This window comes from Scyliorhinus canicula, chromosome 20 (genome assembly GCF_902713615.1).
Source record: "Scyliorhinus canicula chromosome 20, sScyCan1.1, whole genome shotgun sequence".
NCBI classification, from domain to species: Eukaryota; Metazoa; Chordata; class Chondrichthyes; order Carcharhiniformes; family Scyliorhinidae; genus Scyliorhinus; species Scyliorhinus canicula.
Window position 1 is genome coordinate 24,934,096 of NC_052165.1, and position 18,690 is coordinate 24,952,785.

At 46.0% G+C, this 18,690-nt stretch overlaps 1 protein-coding gene across 2 annotated transcripts in view; it reads left to right on the forward strand.

Annotated features, from left to right (window-relative positions):
* ptprr (protein tyrosine phosphatase receptor type R) overlaps positions 1-18,690 on the forward strand; it is a 281,259-nt gene that overhangs the window by 202,459 nt on the left and 60,110 nt on the right. For both annotated transcript variants that reach the window (XM_038780900.1, XM_038780901.1), the window contains 2 exons: positions 12,943-13,025; positions 16,444-16,581. In XM_038780900.1, the coding sequence (XP_038636828.1) occupies positions 12,943-13,025; positions 16,444-16,581 (221 nt within the window). The remainder of the gene's footprint in view (positions 1-12,942; positions 13,026-16,443; positions 16,582-18,690) is intronic.

Here is an 18,690-nt window from a genome sequence, read left to right on the forward strand (position 1 = left end):
TAAAGGATTGGAGACAAAGGGAAAACCTTATTGTATTATTTACAATTGGATGAGTTGCTTTGTTTTCGATTGGAAAGCAACTTGACACAGTATAGTTAATTCTGAGAATGTCTTTCTTGTGGTTTCGACCTCAGATATAATAATTTCATATAATAATGCGGGTGGCACGGTAGCACAGACAGTGGTTAGCACTGTTGCTTCACAGATCCAGGGTCCCGGGTTTTATTCCCAGCTTGGGTCACTGTCTGTGCAGAGTCTGCACATTCTCCCTGTGTCTGTGTGGGTTTCCTCCGATGCTCCAGTTTCCTCCCACAGTCCAAAGATGTGCAAATTAGGTGGATTGGTCATGCTAAAATTGCCCTTAGTGTCCAAAAAGTTTAGGTGGGGTTACTGGGTTAGGGGGATAGATTGGGGTGGGGAGGGGGGGGGGGGGGGCGGGGGGGGCTTAAGTAGGGTGCTCTTTCCAAGAGCCAGTGCAGTCTCGATGGGCCAAATGGCCTCCTTCTGCACTGTAAATTCTATCTTGGGTTTACTGTGGAGTTGTTAATACAAATTAGATCACAAGGAGGGTAAGGTGGTGCAGTGGTTAGCACTGCCTCAACACACTGAGGACCCGGGTTCGATCCCGCCCCGGGTCACTGTCCGTGTGGAGTTTGCACATTCTCCCATGTTTGCGTGGGTCTCACCCTCACAACCCAAAGATGTGCAGGGTAGATGAATTGCCCCTTAATTCGAACAAAATAGAATTGGGTACTCTAAATATATTTAGAAAAATACAAATTGGATCACACCAAACTTGAGGGGTTGATGAAAATTAGAACAGGGCTGTTTGTATGGTGGCATAGTGGTTAGCACTGCTGCCTCACAGTGCCAGGGTCCTGGGTCCTGGGTTTGCATATTCTCCCCATCTCGACGTGGGTTTCCTTCGGGTGCTCCGGTTTCATCCCGCAGTCCAAAGATTTGCAGGTTGGGTGGACTGACCATGCTACATTTTCCCTTAGTGTCCAAAGATGTCCAGGTTAGGCGGGCTATTGGGATAGGGCGGGAGAGTGAGCCTGGGTCGGGTGCTCTTTCGGAGGGTCAGTACAGACCCAATGGGCTGAATGGCCTCCTTCTGCTTTGTAGGGATTCTAAGGATTTTATATCAATCTCCCTCCTGTCTGTGACAACAATTACGAGTCAGTAGCATGCCCTTCTGGATGAAATACTATTAAATGTGAGCTGTTTTTAAGCCATGGTATGAGAAATGTATTTAAATCGGGACAATGCATGCTGAAAAAGGAAATGTGAAACACAATGAATGGGTGTACATTGGCAAGGATATAAAAGGAAAAGGATTTGGGTGTGATTATTGGTCATTCACGAAAAGTACCAGTATTGTGATGCCATTGAGCAAAGCAATTCAAGTATGGGCTGCATCTTGAGGGTATTACGATCATATATTGAAGGGTTGTTTTAAGATTATTTAGTTCATTTAATCCCATTTTTAGATAGTGAAGACATTTTGCATTTAAAGTAACAGTAGCATAAAACATCTCCTGTGCTGCTGTCTCTGATAGCAAACACTCCATCGATCTTCTCTACTTTAATGCATGGCAATGCTTTAAATGTCCCATTAAAGGTTCTGACCGTTTGAATGAATTTACACCAAGGGCAGGATGGCTTCAGAATCCAAAGCCCTTGCCCATGCAGGCAATCCCTGTACTCTACACTGCTGGAAGTTGGTGTATGGACTGCACCATTGTGCCAAACAGCAGGCAGAAGAGCAAGGGAAGCGGCGATATAGGTCCAGGTGATTGGACTGGGAGTAAGGGCAAAGTGCTGGGTTAGCTGCCGGGCTTTTATTTTTCTTTCAGGTTGCCTAGAGCAGTTCTACAGTCACAGGTTGTGGGGTGCCTCTTTATGGAGGAGGGCAATAATTGTTAGTGCCTCAGAGGGATCAGGAAAATTACTTCATTGGCTCTTCCCTCTCATCTGTAAACATGAGCCACTTTGAGAAGGTCATGGTGTTGAAAATAAGCTTCTTCACTCAGTGTATGTACTGGACTCAGCATCATGAGTGAAAAGATTAGAATTAAAAACAAGCAAGAGAGAAATACCTACTTATATTATTTTGTTTTAGAAGTGTAATGAAATCAACACATTAGAACTGGAAGGGAAGTCATCTGGAGGTGAATAAGTTGGAAAGGGTAATGGTACAGTTTAAAGAAAGAAAGACCGGTGTTTTATTGCACCTTTTACAATCATGGAGCAGTACTTTGCAGTCAATGAGTTTTTTTTCTTCAGTGTTTTCAACGTAGGGGTGTAGGGAACCTTTTTATAAATTTAGAGTACCCAATTCATTTTTTCCAATTAAGGGGCAATTTAGTGCGGCTAATCCACCTAGCCTGCACATCTTTGGGTTGTGGGGGTGAAACCCACGCAGGCACGGGGAGAATATGCAAACTCTACATGGACAGTGATCCAGAGCCGGGATCGAACCTGGGACCACGGCGCTGTGTAATGTAGGGAGATTTTAATAGCTCAAGTTAGGATTACAGGTTATCTAGTTTGTTTTCCCTTCAGATTAGAAGATGGAGGGTGAACTAATTGAGGGTCTTAAAACAATAATGGGATTTAATGGGTTAGACTGAGAGGGGCTGAATTTCAGCCCGCGGTCAGTGTCCGAGAGAACAGTGACCTGATGGAAAATACGGAGAGACTTGGGAGGCGGGACTCTCCGGAAAGATTGTGTTTCCCGATTTCCCCCACCCCTTGCCAGCGACATTACGAGGTTCAAGCAGGGCGGAACCTCGCAAAGGGTGGAAAACTAATTTAAAGAGATTTTGTTGAATTTAAATATTATTAACAGGTCGCCCGCCACTTAATCCCCCCCCTCACTAACTAATGCTACGTTGGTGAGGGTTACAACAGGTTTGACCAAACAAGAACCGGTTGAGGGGTTGCCTACGTGGGCACAGAGGTGAGTATAGCCCCCAGGGGGCAGGGAGACATCCTTGGCACAGATTGGCACTGCTAGGTTGTCATTGTGCCAACCTGGCAGTGCCAAACTGTGTTGGGACTGTGCCAGGGTGGACTTTAGTGGGCGCTCCATCAGGGGCATTCATTTATGTATGGTGGGGGGAGGAGAGCGGTGATGACTTTTGAGGTTTGGAAGGCCACTGATACCTCCGTAGTGAGGCTGGCGACTTTAGGTTTCAGCGCTGATCAGGGCACCCTTTAAAGATGGCACCCTGATCTCTTGGAGCCAGTTTCCAGAATGCCTGTCTCAGCATTCGAGGGGAGTGATATTGTTGCAGTATCTTGTTTCAACATACGTGGGTCAGCTGTGTTTGTTAAACCCCCGACAGCCAGTTTATGAAGCTGGGGCCAAGGTGCCAGACTTTTGTCTCCCAGTGGAGGTTTGAATCAGGTCATGAAATGCTGAACTTAAATGTTTTGCTGTAAAAACAGTTTTCCTCTGCTTTTCTGACTTCAAACCATTTTTTGTGTGTTCTATTTGTGATCTGGGAAGACTTTGGATGCACAGTAGCATAGTGGTTAGCACAAATGCTTCACAGCTCCAGGGTCCCAGGTTCGAATCCCAGCTTGGGTCACTGTCTGTGTGGAGTCTGCACATTCTCCCCGTGTGTGCGTTGGTTTCCTCCGGGTGCTCCGGTTTCCTCCCAGTCCAAAGTTGTGCAGGTTAGGTGAATTGGCCATGACAAATTGCCCTTAAGGTCCAAATTGCCCTGTGTTAGGTGGGGTTACTGGGTTATGGGGATAGGGTGGAGGTATGGGCTTGGGTAGGGTGCTCTTTCCAAGAGCCGGTGCAGACTCAATGGGCCGAATGGCCTCCTTGTGCGCTGTAAATTCTATGAAAAAAAAACACATTTGTACTTCTTCAGGTGTTGGCATTCCCATTGTGAGGATCATAGGAAAATTGTATTTCCTCCCGTGCATTGTTTTTGAAAGCTGACCCTGACAGTGGCCAGCATTGATTAAACCATGCATTGAAATACTTTGTCCATTGGAGAAAGTCCATAATGCATGAAAACTTAAATAAATGGTCTGGTCATCCTCTGATGTCATGTTTTGCATTGTGATTAAAATCAACTTACAGCACTCACTGTTTAAAACAAAACGTGTATTTTAAAGTTGCAATAAATGATTTGAAATTGAAGTGGGGCACATTTTGTTCAGTCAGTTTTACACATTGTAGCTGAAAGCTTTTGTTATGGCAGCTGTAGCCAATATGACTGCTTGGTTAGGTTTGAAAAGTTGTTTATGATCTCAGCTCAGCAGGTGGTCTATTGATCCAAGAACCATTGAAATGTTTAAGAAGCTATACTAACAGAATATGCCTTTGATGTGATTTTTTCTTTGATACAAATCTAATTGGTACTTAATTCAAATGTCTTTTGCACTGGAGTAGTTTGTTTTCCTTTCTAGTATCATTGATACGTATGTTTGAATTCAGGGATTTATTCAATTGTTAGAGGTTCAATTATTTTCCAATGATTTTAAAATAATTCTAATTCCTATTGAATGGTTCCTGTGGACTGGACACAGAGTATACTAAGGCAATAACTATAGACGATACATAGGAGCACAGAGATGGCATGGGAAATCTGTGGGGGAATGGAGAGGTATATAGAATGAGTGGGGTGTGAGGGAGCAGGGAGGTGGCATGGGAGATCTGAGGGGACATGGGGATATAAGGGGGCATGGGTGGTATGGGATGAATGGGGTGTGAGGGAACATGGAGGTGGCTCAAGAGCATAAGACATCGGAGTAGAATTAGGCCATTCGGCCCATCGAGTCTGCTCCACCATTCAATCATGCCTGACTTGTTTCTCATCCTCATTCTCCTGCCTTCTCCCCATAACCCCTGATCCCTCTATCAATCAAGAACCTAGCAATCTCTGTCTTAAAGACACTCGGTGATTTGGTCTCCACAGCCTTCTGCAGCAAAGAGTTCCACAGATTCACCACCCTCTGGCTGAAGAAATCCCTCCTTCTCTCAGATTTAAAAGATTAGCCCTTCAGTCTGAGGCTGTGTCCTGGTTTTCTAGTTTTTCCTACTAGTGGAAACATCCTCTCCATGTCCATTCTCTCCAGGCCTCTAAGCACCCTGTAAGTTTCAGTAAGATCCCCCTCATCCTTCTAAACTCCAAGAGATCCAGAGTCCTCAACCACTCTGGTAGCGTGGATTACATGATGGGATATGGGTTATACAGGGGTTGATGGAAGGTAAGGAGAATGAGAGGCCTTAAATTATATTAGGAGCTGGGCTTATGTGCGGAGAACCAAGGCAAGTCTTCAAACCGATCCAGCTTTGTACCCAAACTCTATTGTGGTTCACACAATTTACTGCAAACTTATGTGAAAAGACATTCCTGGGCAAAATCACACATGGGTTGCATGTGTATTTCAGTAGGCGGAAAGCTGCGCAGGTCAGGTTTTGCCAAGTTAAGAAGAAATTCCAGATTCAGAAATCAATCTTTACTCAAGCTTGGGGCTGAATTCTCCGATTTTGGGGCTATGTTGGGAGGATCCGTGGCGTTTTCCGTGGGAAAAATCAACGAGGCCCCAGCACCGATCCACCAAGACGTACGGCCTTCCCGATATAAGCGCCTGGAGAATTCCCCGGTTCATGGCTGCACAAGCTCACAGTGATGACCTGCAGTGGTCGTGCCGTACAACATGGCGCCGGCTGTGCGCGGACCCAATCTGCCACATAGTGCCCCGCTGGCCAGTCCCGGTGCCCCACCAGTACCTCCAGCCCTCACCGAAGCCCTCCGGCCAGCAGCATGGCTCGCACCCCCGACTGTTGGTGGCACTGGACTCAGTCTGCAGCCGCCATGCCGGGTTCCCGGCTGCTGAGACCATGTGTCAACCGTGCGGTGAGGACTCGGCCCATCAGGGTTGGAGCATTGGGTGGAGGACCTTCAGGTAACGTCCTGAGGCTGCCCCAATGGTGTGCGGTGTGCTCCTCCATTACGCCGTTTTGGAGGGGGTGGGGCATTTGAAAACAGGCGCCGCCTCCGATTCGGTTGTAAAATGGGATTCTCTACCCGATCGGCAATTACGAAATCGCCCTAGATCTATACACAAAATGAAATATTAAAAATGTATAGATCCAAATCTCAACTCCCCAACATCAGTGTCAGTAAGAGTCTCTTTAAATATGTTCCAGTAATAATCCTATGACAGGGCAGCACGGTGGCACAGTGGTTAGCATTGCTGCCTCACGGCGCTGAGGACCCAGGTTTGAATCCCGACCCTGACGCTTTAAGCTTTTAAACAATTGAACGGTATAGTCAACGATCACACCAGAATCCTTTTGTTCTCTTAAGTTGTTGTCAATATTTCTATTTGAAGGCGTAGGCTGCTAACATATTTACACCATTGTGCGAGATAGAGGACGTCCCATGAAATTCAAAAGTGAAAGAATCTGTGTCAGATAATAATGAATAAGTTAAAACTAATTTTAATATCGTCAGGGACTAAATTTACTTTTCATAATAGCATTTTCAGAAAAAAAGTATTGATCATGTTTGGAAACTTTCCATGATAATAATAGGCATAATATTAAACTGCTTTCAAATGCGCCTCTCACATTGCACTTTTGTCTTTCTGTGGTGATTGATTATTTCAAATGTGCAATATTTACAAATAATTTTCAGTCGCTCAAACACTGAAAACTTTACAAATTGTTTATGAATATGTTTCAGCTGGAAAAAAAAGGTAAACAAATCATCTTCACCGCTAAGATTCAGACCAGTTTTGCTACAAATTGGTCATAAATTGCATCAATTTAGCCAGTGTGAGAGATTTCGCTGCCTTTTGCTAATCTGAGTCTCTCATTTGAATGGGAATTATATAAACTACTGACTGGATTTAGTTTGTACAATTCACCTTCCCAGCCAAGGGCTTCCCACTGTGTAAGTGTTAGTTCGTCTGCTGCAAGAGGCAGATAATCGGAACTGCACTGAACAAGCTTCAATGCGATGCAGTCTATGCAAGCCATTTAGTTCCCAAAAAAAACATGTTTTTGTTTGAAAATGTAAAATAACATTATTTTAAACAAGAGAGGACATCAGTATTGTACAATAAACCTAGCAAGAGGGCCATTCAGTGGTAAGATAGCCAAGCCAGCAACGTTACATCAATTGCCCAATAAATAAGATTTATTGTTTTGCAGTTCTGATAGACAACAGTTTGTAACCTTTTCTTTCTGTAACTTCTCCTCGTGCGAAACAGATGCTTCACAGCTCCAGCGTCCCAGGCTCGATTCCCGGCTTGGGTCTGTGTGGAGTCTGCACGTTCTCCCCGTGTGTGAGTGGGTTTCCTCCGGGTGCTCCGGTTTCCTCCCACAGTCCAAAGATGTGCAGGTTAGGTGGATTGGCCATGCTAAATTGCCCTTCGTATCCAAAAAGGTTAGGTTGGGTTACGGGGCGGAGGCGTGGGTGTTAGGTAGGGTGCTCTTTCCAAGGACCGGTGCAAACTCGATGGGCTGAATGGCCTCTTTCTGCACTGTAAATTCTATGAAACACAAGTAAGGCAATTAGTGTATGCACTGTGCACAAGACTTGAATCACTGACACTTTTGTATTATAAGTGATCAACTTATAACTGCAACAAAAAATACAAATTAAGGGTGGAGTGATTGGCAAGGTCACGTAGCCATGGGGTGGTTGTGGAAACTGAACACATTTATACACAATGAAGGAATTGGAAGGCTTCCTGTTCTGTCGTTGGTAAAGCACTGGTCATTAGAGATTGAAAAGTCAAAAAGAAGCAGTTGTATTGGAATAATTACCAGTTTAAGGTCAAGGTTAATGGGTGTTAAATGAGGTGTGTTTTCCATCTTGCTTGGCACATCAAAGGACACAGCGAAGATTAGATTTTTCTTTTGTATGTACTACTGTGCATCCACAGTGATGATATTTTGTGTCATTACGTAAATGAACTTTTTCCTCAAGATTTTGGCACGGCGGTCATTAACTGCACATTATCCAACTCCTTTTTGACTATGACATTTCCCACGACAAAGAGGAAACCAAGTAAGTGATAACTGTACCACAAAGAGTTCCTCTATCACAGGCCATGAAATTTGTGCCACTTATATTTTCAGATAAAGTAAAACTGCCGCCTTATTCTACCAAATGCGGGTGAACAGTGAGTGTATTTACTTCAAAGGGATTTGTTGGCCTTTGTTCTCAGGAAACTAATTCAGTTAACATAACCAAGCATAAGTGCCTGATTCTGTGCTTCGCACGTGTGGAAGGGATGCGATTCTCGAGATTGTTGCTAACTTTTCAATTCATAGTAAGGAATCATTTATAAGAATATCACCATTCTGATAGTTTAACTCAAATGTAATTTTCTTGGGAATGCATCTAAATTGACTTATTTGCCATTTTGAAAGTGGCTATGGTTACTTCTAAAGCTGCTAAGTCTTAACTCCATTGTATTTTTGTTTAGTTATATCTTGTTTCCTTTCTTTTAAATTTGGTAAGATTACATAGGATTACAAAGAATAGATGGAACAGAAGCAGGTCATTTGACTCAATTGGTCTACTCCAATTTTTATGCTCTACTCAACCATCCTCCCATGTTTATATAAAAGCAAAATACCGCAGATGCTGGAAATCATAAATAAAAACAGAAAATGCAGGATAAAGCCAGCAGGACTGGCAGCATCTGTGGAGAGAATCAGAGGGTGCGGCTTAATAGCCATGCTACGCCAGAAAAGCAGCTCACCGCGGCGCAGCGTGGTGGATAGAAGCAGGGAGAACCTACTCCCTGGATCTACCCGGCTCATAATGCCTTGCGAGATGGAACTTTAATGTGCAGATTCCCGAGGTACCCAAGGCATGAGATCAATTTGACTCACCTTGGACATCTATGGCTTGTGCCGCACAGTGCTGGTGTCCACAAATGGGAACCAGGTAGAACGGCAGTCGTGGAGATCTCCCAGGGGATCAGAGGCCCCCAGATGCATGCCCTTTGGGCAGGGTGGCACCCTGGCACTGCTGGAAGTGCCACCTGGATGCCAAACTGGCACTACAAAGGTACCCAGGTGGTGCTGGCAGGGGCACTGCCTGGTTCCAGGTTGGCACTGCCAAGGTACCAAGCTGACATTTTTTGTGCAGGTACAATGGGGCTGAGGGTGCCCTGCGTGGGTGTTGGAGAGGCCAGAGCATTGAGGGGGGATGTTCGAGGGTCCCTTTGGAGGCCTCGGAGATCGGGACACCATTAAATATGGTGTCCCAGTCCCTTGCTACACTGAGGAGTTCCGGAGAGCCGAGCTCCTCAGTGCACAAAATGGGGCTCTGTGTGGCCTTGGCCACTCGCTCCCCGCTGAGGCCCCTTATCAAATGCGAGTCATGTTTTATAGACCTGTGTTCCCTTCTCCATCATATGTTTGTTTAGTTTCAGATTAACATTTGAATTAAGGAAAAGAGTATGGCACTTGGCTCTTGGAGCCTGTTCTGCCCTCTGAGAGAAAAATGTTTCCTCATCTCTGTCCTAAATAGACAACCCTTTATTTACAAACAGTGACCCCTGATACTAGATTTTCCCACAAGTGGAAACGACCTCGCGACATCGATCCTGTCAAGACCCCTCAGGATCTTATATGTTTCAATCTAGTCGCCTCTTACTCTTTCCTTTAAGTGCATCTATAATTATTCATTTCAACCACTCCCTGTGGTAGCGAGTTCCACATTCCCATCAGTTTTTGTGTACAGAGTGAATTCTTCGGAATTCTCTATTGGATTTCTTGATGACTTTTATATTGATAGCTTATGTTCTTCCCCACAAGAGAAAATATTCACTCTGTAACCTTTCATAATTTTAAATATTTCGGTTAGGTCACCCTCAGCCTTTTTTTTACCAATCCGTTCCCGATATGTACACGCAAACATTTCTGACAACATCTTTGTGAGTCTCCTCTGCAGCCTCTCCAGTGCCTCTGTATTTGTTATATAATATGGTGATCAGAACTGTATTCTTGTGCAGTCTAACGAATATTCGAGACAGGTTTAGCATAACTACTCCACGTTTCAATTCTATCCTTTCAGAAATAAAATCCAGTGTGTAAAATGAAAACGCATGGGATGGGGGGTAGTGTATTGTGATGGATAGAAAATTGGATGGCAGACAGAAAACAAAGAGTGGGAATTAATGGGTCTTTTTCAAATTGGCAGACAGTGACTAGTGGAGTACTGTAGAGATCAGTGCTGCAGCCCCAGCAATTCACAGTATATATTAATTTATTTAGATGAGGGAGCTAAATATAATGGGTGGGATTCTCCGACCCCCCCGCCGGGTCAGAGAATCGCCGGGGGGCCAATCCCGTCCCCCGCCGTCTGCCGAATTCTCCGGCACTGGAGATTCGGCGGGGGCAGGAATCGCGCCGTGCCGGTCGGCGGCCGCTTGCAGCGTCCCCCCCGGCGATTCTCCGGCCCGCGAATGGCCAAAGTCCCGCTGGTTCTTTGCCAGTCCAGCTGGTGTGGATCAGACTAGGTCCCTTACCAGCGGGAACTGACAGCGTGGGCGGGCTCCGGGGTTCTGGGGGAGCGCGGGGCAATCTGGCCCCGGGGCATGCCCCCATGGTAGCCTGGCCCGCAATCGGGGTCCACTGTTCCTCAGGTGGGCCTATACCGTGGGGCACTCTTTTCCTACGCGTCGGCCGTGTCAGTCTCCGCGATGGCCGATGCGTAGGTGAACCCCCCCGCGCATGCGCAGGGATGACGTCAGCAGCCGCTGACGCTCCCGCGCATGCGCGGACTCTCACCGACCAGCGGAGTCCCTTCGGCCCTGGCTGGAGTGGCGCCAAAGGCCTTCCACGCCAGCCAGCGGGGCGCAAACCACTCCGGCGCTGGCCTAGCCCCTGAAGGTGCAGAGGATTCCGCACCTTTGGGGCAGGCCGACGCCAGAGTGGTTCATGCCACTCCATCCCGCCGGGACCCCCCGCCCCACCGTTACGGGAGAATCCTGCCCAATATCTCCAAATTTGCAGATGGCACAAAGCTGGGTGGGAGAGTGAGCTGTGAGGAGGATGCAGAGATCCTTCAGTGTGAATTCAACATTGAGTGAGTGGGCAAATGAATGGCAAATGCAATATAATTTAGAGAAATGGAAGGTTGTAAAAATGAGAAGGCAGACTATTATCTGAATGGCCTTAAATTAGGAGAGGGGAATTAGGAGAGCCTGCTGCAACGAGACCTGGTTGTCCTCATATACCAGTCACTGAAGGTAAGCATGCAGGTACAGCAGGCGGTAAAGAAGGCAATTGGTATGTTGGCCTTCACAGTGAGAGGATTAGAGTACAGAAGCAGGGATGTCTTGCTGCAATTATACAAGGCCTTGGTGAGGCCACACCTGGAATATTGTGTGCAGTTTTGGTCTCCTTATCTAAGGAAGGGTGTTCTTGCTCCAGAGGGAGTGCAATGAAGATTTACCAGACTGGGATGGCGGGACTAATGTGTGAAGAGGGATTGAATCGGTTCGGAGTATATTCACTGGAGTTCAGAAGAATGAGGGGGGATCTCATCGAAGCCTATAAAATTCTAACAGGACTAGACTGGAAAGCGGGTCTCCTGGAGGAGGGCTGATGAGGATCTAGATTTGTATGATGTCACTCTGCCTTATCAGTGATCAGTGAAAGAAATACAGAGTTTACAGTCAAGTGCATCAGAGACTTTCCTTCGAGGGTTAACTCCAGGGCGGTTATACAACGTTACAATCAAAACCATCAGGGGAAAGCCTCAGGCAGTAATTGCAATCAGTGGCAGAACTGGTAACATCCGCAGGTGATTATAGGGGATCTCACAGAAACCTATAAAATTCTAACAAGACTCGATGGGTAGATGCAGGAAGAATGTTCCCGATGGTGGGTGTGTCTAGAACCAGGGGTCACAGTCTGAGGATATAGATCATAGAATTTACAGTGCAGAAGGAGGCCATTCGGCCCATCGAGTCTGCATTGGCTCTTGGAAAGGGAACCCTACCCAAGTTCAACACCTCCACCCTATCCCAATAACCCAGTAACCCCACCCAACACTAAGGGCAATTTTGGACACTAAGGGCAATTTATCATGGCCAATCCACCTAACCTGCACATCTTTGGACTGTGGGAGGAAACCGGAAACCGGAGCACCCGGAGGAAACCCACGCACACACGGGGAGGATGTGCAGACTCCGCACAGACAGTGACCCAAGCCGGAATCGAACCTGGGACCCTGGAGCTGTGAAGCCATTGTGCTATCCACAATGCTACCGTGCTGCTCAGATATGGGGTGGACCATTTGGAACAGAGCTGAGGAAACATTTCTTCACTCAGCGAGTGGTCGGCCTGTGGAATTCGTTACCACAGGAAGTAGTTGAGGACAAAATATTGCATGTTTTCAAGCAGGGGCTCAAAGGATATGGGACAAAAGCAGATTTAGGCATTTGAGTTGGATGATCAACATGATCACAATGAATGGCGGAGCAGGCTCTAAGGGCTGAATGGCCTCCTCCTGCTTCTATTTTCTATGTTTCTATGCTTGGTTTGCTTTTCCAATGGCCTTGGTAACCTATGGAGCAACTGTTAGTAATAGGTGTATCCAAAATCGCTTTGTTTCTCTACCCCACCTATACTTACACCTCCCAAGCAATAAATGCCCTCCATGCCCTTCTTACCAATACAATGCCTCCCCTATATCAATGTTGAACTTCATTTTCTCATTATTCACCCATTCTGCAAGTTTATTAATTTCCTCTTGAAGCTCGTTGCAGTCCTCCTCAGTATTGACTGTCCTCCATTTACAAATTTAGTTGTGTTCTTGATTCCAAGGAACAAATCCTAAATGTATTGTGAACAACCTCAACAATCTTGCAGCAGTTTGCTTTACATTCTGGGGAACACAAGGGTCTTTTGAACTTTCCTTGTCTTTTCCCCTCTCTTAGATCCGCACAGCAGAGTATGCCTGATACCAAAGAGCCAAGACGAACCTGTTAGCAATACCTACATTAATGCCAACTACATTAGGGTGAGTACGCGTATTAGTTGCATTCGTTATCAGCAGAAATTGTATTAATCATTTTAATGTCCAGCGACGGAACAGTTATGCTGAAGCGTTCAGCACAGAATTGCTTTGTAATTGTTTGATGATTTCTCATGACATATTTGTTGCATGTACATTTTTAAAGTATAATCGCTGTCTGAGTATAATGCAACTAAATTTCATTTACTAGATCCAGGAACTGGGAATGCAAAAATTGAAAACGCAAATGCTTTAACTAATTGTATAAAAGGAACAGGGAACAATAAAGCTAATCTTGCTGTCAACAAATGTCACAAAGATGTTGATTAATTGACTTAATTGTCAGACAATAAGTTTGTATTATTAAGATCAGTCGTCAGCCCAATCATCAAATTGTCACCAGATTAAGCTCAAGCCTGTTAATTCAGTCTGTTAACAATTAACAGGATTGCAGCACTAATTAGAACTTGAATCCAATGCAAAAATTAGGCCAGTATTTATAATATTTTACCACCTAACCGTGACGCAATAAACACTTGCACCATTTTATGGGAGCCTTCTTACATCGCTATGTGGACAGTACTGTACTTGGTCCCACATTAACCCTGTACCAGACCCAACGACGACACCTACATCCCAGTCTTTATCTCAGGGATATAGAGCTCCTTTACTTCAAGTCTTCCACTGTTAAAAATATTTTGCATTTACCTTATTGTTGCAATCTCAATGCTTTTCTAGCATTATTGCTACTACAGGGTTAATAGTAACAGCATTCTCACTAATCCAGCTTCCCCCTTCAAGTCCTTGAAGTCAGAGGTTCTGGTGGTCTGGAGGCTTTTTGACCCTTTCACGCCCTGTTCGCCATTCTGTTAGGGGAGTGGTAGGCTCAGGTGGTTCTGGTTCTTGTTGTTGGCTCGGAGGCTGGACTGACATCTGGATATGGTTTCATCCATTTCTTCCATTGCTTGATGATAAACCACGCCTGGTTGGTTCAGTGGTGTATGTTTGCTGTTCCTCTGATTGTTTCTTGCAGGATGGATGAAAATGGCATTCAGCTGCTTGGCGATGCCTTTTCTTCTTCTTTTTGCAGTTGGGCTGTTAGAAAACTTGAGGATGAGGGTGTTCATGTTTATCTCTGTTGTAAATAGTTGGGGCCCAAGGGCCAAACCCTGTGGCACCCCATTGATTACATCTTGCCAACCAGAAAAAGACCCATTATCCTGGCTCTCTGCCCACTGTCGATTAGCCAGTCCTAGCCAAACTAATAAATTACCTCGAACTCCACGTTATCTTACCTTGTGTATCTTACTTTTGTGCGGCACCTTAGAAGATGCCGTCTGGAAAGTCCAGATATACTACATCTACAGGATCCCCATTATCCACTTGGTTTGTTACATTGGGCAGTACTTGCAGGACTCGTGTTGTGAGTCAGGTCACAGAGAAAAGAACCACAGCCTCACTGTTCAGGAACTATAATGGTCATGAGGTACCTCAAGGAGACTAAGGACAGACTTTTCCAGTCCCTCCGCGGTAGGTTTTCCCGCGGCTCGCCATCAGCAGGTGGCAGGATCTTCCAGTCCTGGAGAAGTCAACGGTGATTCCTTTCCTGTGCTGCCGTCAAAAAACCCACAACTTCAGCAAGACCGGAAGATCCCGCTGGCAGAGGTGCAGGAGACTTCCGTCCAGCATTAATTATTAACTTAACTTATTTTTTCTTTGTCAGACATGTGAGCCAAGTGTCAACAATTAAGAGTCAGGGATCGGGGTTAGCTGTGAGTTTCTATCAAAAGGCATTTAATTCTGACTGAATTAAAGAAATGGGGGGGAGGGATTCTCTCAGCCCACGCTGGGTTGGAGAATCGCTGGGCTGGGCGCCATTCGCACGACGCGCCCCAACGTCTGTGCGCTGATTCTCCGGCGACCGGATAATCAGCACCATTGGCGCTGCCGTAGTCGGCGCCGCACCGGTCGGGGTCTGCTCTACGCTGCCCCCTCGGCGTGTCTCCGCCCGGGATGGGCCGAATGACCACCCAAAAAACCCCGAGTCCCGCCGGCGCTGTTCACATCTGGTTTTACCCGGCGGGTCCTCAGCATCCATCCTGTCTGGGGCGGCCTGGTGGGGGTGGAGGGGGGGTCCGACCCCAGGGGGGGGCGGCTCCACCATGGCTTGGCCCGTGATCGGGGCCTACCGATCAGTGGGCAGGCCTCTCAGGCTGGGGGCCCCATTTGCTCGGCGCTGGCCCCTGTAGCCCTATGCCATGTTCCGTCGGGGCCAGCGCAGAGAAGGAGGCTACTGCGCATGCGCGCATTTGTGCAGGTCGCAGCGCGCATGCGCAGACCCGCGGTGCCCATTTGATGCCGGTATCGGCAGCTGGAGCGGCGTGGGCCGCCCCAGTGCCGTGTTGGCCTCTTGTAGGATCGCTAAGCGGTCTGATGACGCCGTCGTTAAACTCTCCAGTTTGTACAATGGCGTCAACACTCTGCCTTCAGATGGGAGAATCCCGCCTGGGGTTTCTCAGGACTGGCTGGCTGGCTAACATTGAAAAATGTTATCTCACCCTTGCAGGCTGCAAGCTCTGCTTGCTGAAACTAGACCTCCAAGGGAGAATCCATGGAATCTTACGCTGGAGTAAAACCTCTACCTTTTTGCTTCCAGACTCTTCTACCCCTGGAGAGTTTTCTTTCTGGAGGTTTCTCTTTCTGGTGAATTTTCGCCGCATCTGCAGCTTTAGTTGGGAGTTTGTTTCAGTTCAAAATCCATCGATAGTTTCTTTTAACTTCGTTTTTCTGCATTCTTGTAAGGATAAAGGTTTTGATCTGGATGCTGCCACCATGAAGAACCTGCTTTAGAGATCCTGAAGTAGGCTTCTAAGCCTCGAGTACATTAACAGCAAGTCTTTATTAATAACTCATAATGATGCACTTATTTACTGCAGAGGATACAGGTATGGACCTGACTTCTGTGCCATATCTGTCTATCTCTAGGCTGATCCAGGCTCTGGGTCATGTGCCTCCTTACATCACTGTAGGGACGTTACTGTCTTCAGTCTCGCATTAACCCTGTATGTACCAGACCCGACTACTACAAACTGTGGAATAGAATCAAATTCAACAACATCATTTAGTAAAAGTTGATCAGGTATTTTCTTGCCTGTACTTGTCAAAGTCAGCCCCCTGGCAGTTACAGTATGAGGTGGTACCAGGAGTATTTGTTGGTAAGATTAACACTTAACATCTTTGGGAAGTGCAAGAATATATCCGATGTCTAGCTTAAATTGGGGTGAAAATGTGAGAGACTAACTTGAGATGTGAATGCTTGCTGCCTCTGCTCAATGGCTAAATGTGATTAGCTTTTGCTACATTTTCTTTTGTCTAACTAAGTGACATATTTGTACTGAAAGACTGGCATCTTCATGTTATTCAGGGTTATCGTGGTCAGCAGAGGGCGTACATTGCAACTCAGGGCCCTATGATCAATACAGTGAATGACTTCTGGCGGATGGTTTGGCAAGAGGATTGTCCCGTGATTGTTATGATAACCAAGCTGAAAGAAAAAAATGAGGTAAGATCCGAACAGGGTTATATAATTGTAAGCAACATGTTGGGAAAAGAAATACAAAGCCAGCACTGCAAGCACTGTTGCTTCACAGCTCCAGGGTCCCAGGTTTGTTTCCACGCTTAGATCGGGGAGTCTGTGCAGAGTCTGCATGGTCTCCCCGTGTCTGCGTGGGTTTCCTCCAGGTGCTCCGGTTTCCTCCCACAGTCCAAAGGTGTGCAGGTTAGGTGGATTGGCCGTGATAAAATTGCCCTCAGTGTCCAGAAAGGTTAGGTTGGGTTTGGTAGGGTGCTCTTTCCAAGGGTGGTGCAGACCCGATGGGCCGAATGGCCTCCTTCTGCACTGTAAATTCTATGATTTAAAGAGAGCTCACTGAAAACTGCATTCACGATGTACAACAATCTGTAAAGGATCTGGAGTGGGACATTAGAGTAGTACATTAGTACAGTAGTGCGAGACGGCTGTCGTTCAGAAATAGATGTAGAATCAGTTTGGGCAGATATAAGAAATAGCAAAGATGTGGGAGGTGTTCAGAGGTCCCATGCCATCTCGCCTAGCTACTGATGGATCCCACCAGTGCCGAGAGCGATGGAGTGCAGGTCTGAATGCAAATCTGGCAGGATCTGCTGGAACAATAATAGCAATAATCTTTATTGTCACAAGTAGGCTTACATTAACACTGCAAGTTACTGTGAAAATCCCCTAGTCGCCACATTCCAGCGCCTGTTCAAGACAGCTGCCACTCATCCTACGGTGACCTTGAGGCCCCTAACATCAGTTGAAGGGTTTTGCTGTCACTGCATTGTGCTAATCTGGCATCCTGTTTCCTCCTACTGTCCAAAGATTTGCAGGTTAGGTGGATTGGCCATGCTAATATTGCCCAAAAGGTTCAATGGGGTTACGAAGATAGGAGCGGGGATTGGGCCGAGGTAGGGTGCTCTATTGGAGCAAGGGCCGGTGCAGACTCGATGGTCCAAATGGCCTCCTTCTGTGCTGCAGGGATTCTATATTTGTTCATTTCTGATAGTTACGTGCCTATATACTGAGACAATAGTATTAACCTGCAGCTACAGAGTACCCCTTGCTTTAGAAAACACCCAAGGTATTTTACAGAGGTGTAAGCAAAAAATGGACACTAAGCCTAGGTCAAAACAATGTACTTTAAGGAATATCTGAAGGGGTAGAGGTGGGTGATAGATTTAAAGGTTTGCGGCAAGTATTTTGGAACATGTGGCTCCAAGATGCTGATGACATGGAGGCCAAAATAGGGGTGAATGGAGAAGGTGATGCACAAGAGGCCGGACTGAGACGAACAAGAGTTTTTGGAGGGATGAACTGTAATGCTGGAGAAAATTACAGACATATGAGGAGCAAGGACATAGAGAGACGTAGAAGCACTTGGGTCCGGATATTACGAGTTATGGAGAGCCACGCCTTAGCCATAATGGCACCATACCCTAGATCCGGAACGTCCAACCCATTTCTGACATCCCACTTTTTGCTGGGGAGGGTGCACAGTAATGGGGGTGGATATAAGTCTCCTACGGGTGACACCCATATGCAGTAGGGTCATTTTAATTCAATGCTGCGGTCAAACAGACTCCAGTTTTGCATTACTTTGATGTGTGACTTCCGATTATTTGAAGCAGATGTGGATTGCATAAAAAGTGGATAAGGTCTATGGGGCTGCCAAGCTTTCAAGTTATTTAAATCTCCGTTGACTCTGAGTTGAAATAAAGGTGCTTGCAATTTCAATAGCTGTTTGTTGACATAAGCCTGAAGCCTATCATTAGAGTATTATTACAGTTTGACTGATGGTTGCAAGAGGTTATTAAGGGATTAGTTGTCTTTGTGGGGCTATAAACATAAATGTTTATTTTTATAAGCTGTCATAGGACCTGCATGACGACATTATAAATCTTTAAAGACATGTTTTTGAAGACTGCATTTTAAAATAAAACTGAAATTTAAGACAGTTTTATCCCTAATGAGGATAAAGGGGACATAGATTTTTTTTGATATTGACTCACTAGTCTCAGCTAGAAGATAAACAAAACTCCATCAACACCTTCATTGAAGACAGCCCCAGTGGTGGAGATACCCACGAGGGTAGAA